The sequence below is a fragment of the Alligator sinensis genome, unplaced genomic scaffold, assembly GCF_000455745.1.
Source record: "Alligator sinensis unplaced genomic scaffold, ASM45574v1 scaffold1486_1, whole genome shotgun sequence".
NCBI lineage: Eukaryota > Metazoa > Chordata > Crocodylia > Alligatoridae > Alligator > Alligator sinensis.
Window position 1 is genome coordinate 51,183 of NW_005843596.1, and position 9,152 is coordinate 60,334.

The 9,152-nt window shown below is 53.8% G+C and overlaps 1 protein-coding gene across 1 annotated transcript in view; it reads right to left on the reverse strand.

Moving 5' to 3' along the window:
* Nucleotides 1–6,566: 6,566 nt before the first annotated feature.
* The window catches only part of LOC102379897 (zinc finger protein 85-like), a 7,808-nt gene continuing 5,222 nt past the window's right edge, over nucleotides 6,567–9,152 (reverse strand). The window contains 4 exon segments of the mRNA XM_025195573.1: nucleotides 6,567–8,400; nucleotides 8,436–8,755; nucleotides 8,995–9,145; nucleotides 9,148–9,152. The exon segment at nucleotides 9,148–9,152 is cut by the window's right edge and continues 396 nt beyond it. Coding sequence (XP_025051358.1) covers nucleotides 7,627–8,400; nucleotides 8,436–8,755; nucleotides 8,995–9,145; nucleotides 9,148–9,152 — 1,250 coding nt within the window. The 3' untranslated portion in view covers nucleotides 6,567–7,626.

The window sequence follows — 9,152 nt, forward strand, 5'->3', positions numbered from 1 at the left end:
TTACCTTTTTGCCTGAGGTGGATGCTGTCTCTCCCCAAGAGTCCTCTGTCCTGGAAGTGGGCACCGTGGTTGTAGATGCCGAAGCCTTCTTGGTGGCACCACTTTGCTCTAAGGGATTCCTCTGAAATTGCTCTAGTCTGTACCCTATTCCGAACCTACTCCTTGTAACCAATAAAGTTCTCCTTTGTACCTAGCATTGGAGACTTATTGGGAGAGGGTCTAAATTATGCCTTGAGGTCCCCTTGGTTTGGCTGACTAAGGGAGACCACTATTTGTGCATCAGACTGAGGGGACGTGGTCCCCTGGTGGTGGGTCAAGTAGAAACGTTGACTGATTGTCATAGGTGACTCCATCCTGAGAGGTACAGAGGGTCCCATCCGTCACCAGGACCCCTCAACACGTGCAGTCTACTGTCTGCCCGGAGCAAAGATCCAGGATGTAACAGGGATGATCCCGGCCATTATCCGCCACACTGATTACTACCCCATGGTCCTAATCCATGTGGGCACTAATGATGCAGCCAGGAGAAGCCCCGATCACTGATGATGGACTACCATGCTCTGGAGGGGTGGGGGGGGGCATGCTGAAGGAGATAGGGGCACAGGTGGTATTCTCTTCTGTCCTACCAGTGAGTGGATGTGGAAGATGACATGAGACCTGAATCAGAGAGCTCAACTTGAGGCTTCAGGAATGGTGTCTCGAGGCAGGCTTCGGCTTCTTAGACAACAACCCACACATCAGGATGACAGACATGCTCGGATGGGCTGGGCTTCACCTTCCCCAAAGGTAAGCGTGTTCTCTTCTAGGTTGGCGGATTTCCTCCAGCGGGCTTTAAACTAGGCTTATTGGGGGAAGGGGAAGACGAGGGTGGAGGAAGCCTTGGACCACCAAACCAAGCGTCACCCACAAAAGCAGCCCAGCCTAGACCAATGATGAGCAGAACAAATACCCAGGTAAGTAACAGGGGCCCGGGCAGTACAGAGAGTAGGGGGCCAGTACACACATCTTCAGGAGGCCTCAAATGCCTCTACACTAATGCTCGTAGTATGGGGAACAAGCAGGAGGAACTTGCCCTCCTGCTAGCTGACACCAACCCAGACATAGTGGGGCTCACGGAAATGTGGTGGGACCCAACGCACGACTGGGCGGTGACTATCAAGGGCTATCGGCTGTACAGGAGGGACAGGACAGGGAGGAGAGGCGGGGTGTGGCGCTCTGCGTCAAGGAGGAATACACATCCTCAACGAGTAGCACGGGGTCAGAGGAGGGGCAGGCTGAAGTGCTCTGGGTTAGAGTACAAGGAGGTCAGGGAGAAAGGGACTTAATGGTGGGGGTCTACTACAGACCACCCAACCAAGGGGAAGAGCTGGACGGGGATTTCTTAAGTCAGCTCACGGAGGTAGTTAGGTCAAAGGACGTGGTCATCATGGGGGACCTGAACTTTCCAGACATCTGCTGGGAGGAGCAGTCAGCCAGGTCTGACTGCTCACGCAGGTTCCTCATGTAGGTTCCTAGCTGAGATGCAGGACCTCCACCTAACCCAGGAGGTGCACAGCCACACCAGGGGAGATGCCTTGTTGGACCTGGTCCTGGCGATGGGAGATGACCTGGTGAGGGGTCTGCGGGTGCTCGACCACCTGGGTGACAGTGATCATCGCCTGCTGGGATTCACCATCCAGCACAGGGTGGCAAAGGCCTGCAGCAAGGCAGCAACCCTGGACTTCAGGAGGGCGGATTTCAACGAGGTAAGGAGACTAGTCAGGGAGACACTGAGGTCCGGAAGGGGTTGGGGGGGAGTTGAGTGTCCAAGAAGAGTGGTCATTCCTGAAGGAGACAATCCTCCAAGCCCAAAGGGAGGTAATCCCTACATGGATCAAAGGGGGCAAGAGGTGCAAAGGCCCCCATGGCTCACCAAAGCATCCGGAAATATCTCCAAGCTAAAAAGGAGGCGTACACCCATTGGAAGGGAGGAGCCATCACCAAAGAGGACTACACCTTGGTTGCTCAGGGCTGCTGGGGGGCTGCAGGTCAGGAAGGCCAAGGCGGAGATGGGACTGGGACTAGCGACCCGGATCAAGGACAACAAGAAGTCCTTTTTTAAATACGTAAGGGGTAAAAAGAAGGTACCGGGTAACGTGGGGCCTCTGCAGGACACGCTAGGAAATCTGGCCGTCGCACCAGACAGCAAAGCTAACCTATTTAACAATTTATTTTGCTTCCATTTTTCTGAGCAGGGACCAGGTCATCCCCCACACTGGGACCCCCTCAGGCCCCGTGGGAGGCGCACCCAGACCTAGGGTCAGCAAAGATCTAGTCAGGGAACTTCTGGAGGGACGGGACGTATTTAAATCAGCAGGTCCTGACGACCTCCACCCCTGAGTGCTGAGGGAACGAGCAGAAGTCATTGTGGGACCCCTGGCACGACTTTACGAGCACTGGTGGTGCTCTGGTGTGGTGCTGGAGGACTGGAAAAGGGCCAAAGTGGTTCCCATTTTCAAAAAAGGGAGGAAGGAGGACCCAGGAAACTATAGGCCCGTGAGTCTTACCTCGGTCCTGGGGAAGCTTTTTGAGAAAATTATCCTGGCGTATGTCCACGAGGGGCCGGCAGGGAGGTTATGCTCAGGGGCGACCAACATGGGTTCATTCGAGGCAGGTCTTGTCAGACCAACCTGGTGCCTTCTACGACCAGGTCACAACATCCTTAGATGCAGGGGTAGCAGTGGACGTAGTCTTTCTGGACTTCAGGAAGGCCTTTGACACTGTCTTTCACCCCATTCTCAGTAAGTAACTAGGAGACAGTGGTGTCGATGCCTACACAGTGAGATGGGTCACTAACTGGCTGGAGGGCCGCACCCAGAGACTGGTGGTGGACAGGTCATTTTTGACCTGGAGGGATGCGGGCAGTGGGGGCCCCCAGGGCTCGGTCCTCAGGCCCGCACTGTTCAATATCTTCATCAGTGACTTGGACGAGGGGGTAAAAAGCGCCCTAGTCAAATTTGCAGATGACACTGAGATGTGGGGAGAAGTGGGCACGCTAGAAGGGAGGAATAGGCTGCAATTGCACCTGGACAGGTTACGGGGTGGGCGGATGAGAACAGGATGGGTTTCAACACTGACAAGTGCAAGGTGCTGCACCTGGGGAGGAAGAACCAGCAGCACACCTACAGGCTGGGAACTCCCTTCTCGTCAGTGCAGAGGCAGAGAAGGACCTTGGAGTCATTATTGATGCCACAATGAACATGGGCCGGCAGTGTGGGGACGCGGTCAGGAAAGCCAACCGCACCTTGCCGTGCATCCACAGGTGCATCTCGAGCAGGACCAAGGAGGTGATCCTCCCCCTCTATGCGACACTGGTCAGGCCGCAGCTGGAGTACTGCGTCCAGGTCTGGGTGCCGCACGTCAGGAGGGATGTGGACAGCATGGAGAGGGTCCAGAGGAGGCCACCCGCATGGTCAGGGGCAGCAGGGCAGGTCCTACGAGGAGAGGCGACGGGACCTGAACCTGTTCAGCCTCCACAAGAGAAGGCTGAGGAGGATCTAGTGGCCTGTTACAAACTAGTCAGGGGGACCAGCAGGCATTGGGGGAGTCCCTGTTCCTCCGAGCACTGCCAGGAGTGACTAGAAATACTGGTCACAAGCTGGCAGAGGGTAGATTCAGACTAGACATCAGGAGGCGCTACTTCACAGTCAGGGCGGCTAGGATCTGGACCCAACTTCCAAGAGAAGTGGTGCTGGCTCCGACCCTGGGGGCTTTAAGGACTTGATGATCCGCTCAGGTCCCTTCCGACCCGGCCAACTATGAACTAAGTACCCTCAAGGACTAATAGGCCTGTGTTTCCCAGAGGGCGCAGGTCCCAGATCAGTCCAGACTCTGGGTGCAGGCAGCGTTTCCTCCAGGCTAGCAGCTGTGCTCCAGGAAGGGGGTGGCCGGATGCGAGGTGCCCCCAGGGAGACACTCTGAGCCTGGAAGGTAGTCGGGTGCAGTGAGGTGGGTGGTTCAGCACTAAGTACCCTCAAGGACTAATAGGCCTGTGTTTCCCAGAGGGCGCAGGTCCCAGATCAGTCCAGACTCTGGGTGCAGGCAGCGTTTCCTCCAGGCTAGCAGCTGTGCTCCAGGAAGGGGGTGGCCGGATGCGAGGTGCCCCCAGGGAGACACTCTGAGCCTGGAAGGTAGTCGGGTGCAGTGAGGTGGGTGGTTCAGCACAGGAGCACCACCTACTCGCCCACCACAGCAGCTAGCAAAGGTTTAAGCCAGGTTACTGTCTACAAGCCATGGCCCAAACACAGCTGTGAGTTCACAGGCAAGATAATGTTTCATGTATGCCTGTGGCAAGGTATCAGTACAACACCATGTAGGCTCCTGTGGGCCACTGCTTTCTAATTTTCCTTCTATAGTCATGCAAACAAATTACTTATTACATTCCACAAATATCTTGATACGTCTTTTGCTATGGGCTTGTTTCACATCTTGACCTAGGCGTTCTGTTCCTGGACTAACCTCCACCTTGTCCAGCCGTCTCCCCCTTCCAGCTCCTAACAGGAGTGCTCATCCGACCGATTTGTCAAGTTCTGCCTCTAGAAAGAGCTCGTGCATGGGACACTTTTGCTCCTCAGGCCTGTATCATGCAATGCTTTAGTGTCAGCAGTATACATATTGATGAATGTTCCAACAACGCATACACCTGCCTGGTTCTCTTGGTTTGGCTGTTCACGTGTGGGTGATGTGGCGATGAAAGCTCGGTCCCAAACCAAAAAGTTCCAGGATCTTGTGCCCAAGCTGGGAGACAAACTGGGATGAACAGTTGAATGTTTTGCTGCTTTGAAGACTGTGGATGTGAACTATGTGGTCCAACCACAGATGGGCAGTGCCCTTGGCTGAGGAAAGACTTACACACGGGATGCAGTGCACCAGCGTAGTAAATCTGTCACCATCCAGATCACAGAGAAGTCAAACAATTAGGGAAGATCTAAAAATATCACGGTCCTTCAAAATAGTGGACCATGGCTGAGAGGAAGTGAATAAGGGCTGGAAGAGACCAAAGGGGTTTTGACTGGGCTTCACTATGTGGGTGCAAACGTTACAAGAGCACATGAACACTGGCATGGTCTTGCCCAGGCATTACCACCAAACTATTGGGCAATTAGTTGATAGGTTTTTCTCTTTGAGGGTGCCTAGTTGTTACTTTAAATTGCCAATTGCTCAAATCATGAGCGAGACCTTAGAAAGGATGTGTGCATTCTTCCTCCTCGTTATATCTCTTGTGCTTGGCCTCAAAGGGATTCTTCAGCCATTCATTAATTAGTTTACTGACTGGTAACGTACATTGGCGCCTTGTTGCTTACATAAACAGTTAAATCTTCTTCTCCCGTCTCTGTGCCATTCTCTCACCACTCACCCTTTTACACACACTCCTACATAAAGGCTAGGCAGAGTTCATTCGCTTACGTCAAGCAGAAGGATACAAAATGGAGTTTTCAAGTTGCTTACAGGACAAGACTAACATGGTTATATTTCACTACTATTACACTTTATGTTAACATCACCTACATTAGTTCAGTTCCTGCTACATACTTAACGGGGAGTTCATTTTCTTAAACACCGTAATAGAGGGAAAAGGAGGAGGCAGGTTTATACACTGTCTGAAACCTGACACAGGCTGCCAGATGTGGGCTCTAAATCACCACCTCCAACTTCACCTTGCTCAGCAGCCCTTTGGGTCTCTGCAATCTGAGCCAAGGGGAGAGAAATCAAAAGGGAAGATGTACTGGCTTCATCCCTCCTGGTGCAAACTTCATCATCAAATAAGAAATGGAGCATAACCTGGCTGTGGCCACGGGGGTAAGTGGAGGCCTGACCTCTCAGCAGGGTCTCAGTGGGACTCTCCCATGTTCCCATTCACTTGCTGGAGCAGCTGTGGGAGAGAAGCAGACATTTGGCCTTTCTCTTTGCAGGCAGAAGCTGGCCACATCCCCACATGTGGTCTGACCAATTTCAGATAGTGGGGGGCCTTAGTGGACTTTGGGGCCTCCCTATGCTCCTATTCAAGCCTGCTCAGGGCCCTCACAACCAGTGCTTACACATCTACTTTTGTAACACACCACGCTCTTCTCCATAGGACTATGCCACAAAAAGCAGTGAGAACCACACTGGGGAAGCAGGACTTCTGAAGAGACATCAGGGACCTTGACTGATCTGCACACATGCTCTCCTCTTGGAAAGGGGTGGTTTGGATTTCAATTCCTTTGACACACACTCCCTCACCTCCTCACCTACACACATTGCCCCCAAACTCCACCACCCCTTAGAAGTTCAACAAGAAACAGGCATATTCAAAATGTGTCAAACAAATATCCACGCCCTCCTTTCTTTCTCTCCCCGCTTCGAAAAAGACGAACCAGCCCTCCAGCCAAAAATCTGAAGCTCATTCAGAAGTCACAAGTTTATTTTCTTAAAATACTATAATATAGGGAAAGGGAGGAGGCAGATTTATACGTTGGGGCATATCCGCAGAAAGGACAATTATTGAGATGAATGCGTGTGCTCCAGGACCACAGAAAATTAATGGGAAATTACAACATGCTGCGTTTCACCCACAGGATGCCTTCACACTTTCCCCACCCTTCCACAGAAGGGCCAGGACCTGTCACAGGCTGCACCTCCTTTACCCCAACTATCACATTTAACCCAAAGAAGAGACTCTACTTCCCCCTGGCCAGAGGGTCATTCAAAAGGGAAGGGTTCTTGGCTGCACAGCAGGATTTGGGGCTGATGCCTCAAATATGACCAACTCCTGCTCCTGACACTTAGCAAAGCCCCCTGGATTGTGGCAAATCCTCTGGAAAGGGAAGGGGGTGAGGAATCACAGAGATCTTCCATGGAAAGGGTTCTGGGCCCTGGTCTGTTCCCATTTCACAGCTCTGCAGAGGACACAAGAGATCAACCACGGGGTATCATGTTAAGTTGTGGGGCTTTGCAGACCCCGCTGGGCATGTGCAGGCCTGGGAAAGGGGTGATGTAGTGGGGAGGAAAGGCATGGTCAGGGGGGAAGGCAGGGAATCCTTCCCTAGCAATCAATGTCCTCCTCCCTGCAACTCCAGAGCTTCACATACAAGGACCCTGGGACCAGGAGGGAAGTTGAAGCTGGGAGTTGGCCAGAGACAGTCCCTGGGTGTCTTTTGGAGCCAGCTGTCTTGGGGAGGGCACCTACTGTGCAGGTTCTTCTCCCCGTGGGAGCAATGGCTGCTTTTGGAGAACGATGGGGATGCCACAGGCTCCCAGGATGATCTTTTCCTTACAGGTTCCCCCAGCATCCGGCTAGCCTCTGCCTGACGTGTTTCCTTTTAAACCATCACCCGCATCAGACCTGGGAGGGCAGCCCCTGTGTCCTTTGGGATCTGCAGTGCCCTAGAAGGGCTGAACGAAGGGTGAACTGCTGCTGCATCACATGAGCACGAGACCACTTCCCTGAATGTGGACACGGGTGGGTGCTAAGCAGGTATAAATCCCCAAGCCCTTCCTGTATTGCTGGCACAATGATGGACACTCCTGACTATGGATGCACTGGTGCCGAGCCAGTCTGGTGGAGTGGAGGAAGCGCTTCCCACACTCTGAGCACTGCTGTGACTTCTACCTTGTGTGGATGAGCTGGTGCTGGGCCAGGATGGAGGACCGACTGAACTTCTTCCCACACACCAAGCACTGATGTGGTTTCTCCCTGGTGTGGATGAGTTGGTGCTGGGCGAGGTTGGAGGATCGGTTGAATCTCTTCCCACACACCAAGCATTGATATGGCTTCTCCCCGGTGTGGATGAGCTGGTGCCGGGTGAGGTGACAGGATCGGGTGAAGCACTTCCCGCACTCTGAGCACTGATGCGTCTTCTTCCCTGTGTGGATGAGCCGGTGTTGGGTCAGGCTGGAGGAGTGTGTGAAGCTCTTCCCACACACTGAGCACTGATGTGGTTTCTCCCCAGTGTGGATGAGCTGGTGCTTAGCCAGGTTAGAGGATCGGTTGAAGCTCTTCCCACACTCCAAGCACTGATGTGGCTTCTCCCCGGTGTGGATGAGCTGGGGCCGGGCCAGGTGAGAGGGTCGGGTGAAGCTCGTCCCACATACTGAGCACTGATATACCTCCTCCCCTTTGTGCATACGCTGGTGCTCAGCCAGGCTGGAGGAATAAGTAAAGCTCTTCCCACACTCCGAGCACTGATGTGGTTTCTCCCCAGTGTGGATGAGCCAGTGTTTGGTCAGGCTGGAGGACTGGGTGCATCTTTTCCCACACTCCGAGCACCGATGTGGCTTCTGCTTGGTGTGGCTGAGCTGGTGCCGGGCCAGGTAGGAGGACTGAGTGAAGCTCTTCCCACACACTGAGCACTGATGTGGTTTCTCCCCTGTGTGAATCAGCTCATGCCGGACCAGGCCAGAGAACCAGGTGAAACTCTTTGGATGAGCTGGTGCCGGGCCAGGTGAGAGGGTCGGGTGAAGCTTGTCCCACATACTGAGCACTGATATACCTCCTCCCCTGTGTGCATACGCTGGTGGTCAGCCAGGCTGGAGGAAAAAGTGAAGCTCTTCCCACACTCCGAGCACTGGTGTGGTTTCTGCCTTGTGTGACTGAGCTGGTGCCGGGCCAGGTAGGAGGACTGAGTGAAGCTTTTCCCACACTCTGAGCACTGATGTGGCTTCTCCCCTGTGTGCATACGCTGGTGGTCAGCCAGGCTGGAGGAAAAAGTGAAGCTCTTCCCACACTTGGTGCAGCAGTGCCGCACGCACTGGTGCTGGGACAGGTCTTGCCAGCAGATGAAGTTCTTGTTGCACTTAGTGCAGCGGTGTGTCTTCCTGCTCAGGTGGGTGCTTTGCTGCTGAGACAGGGAGAAAAAAGGGGTGAAGTTCTGGCCACACTTGACACAGCTGTGCCTGATGCTTCCCCTTCTGCACATGTAGGCGCCTGACCAGGTCTGTGGGGCGCAAAAAACCTCTACCCCCGTTTGGTGAAGCGGTGGGGTAGCTCTCCAGAATGGGTCTGGCGTTGAGCAACCAGGGTAGAGAGGCAGGTGAAGCTCTTCCCACACTTGGTGCATACGTGGGGCTTCTGCCCACTGTGCATGATCTTGTGAAGAGCCAGGAGGGATGGGCCGTTAAAGGTTTTTACCGCC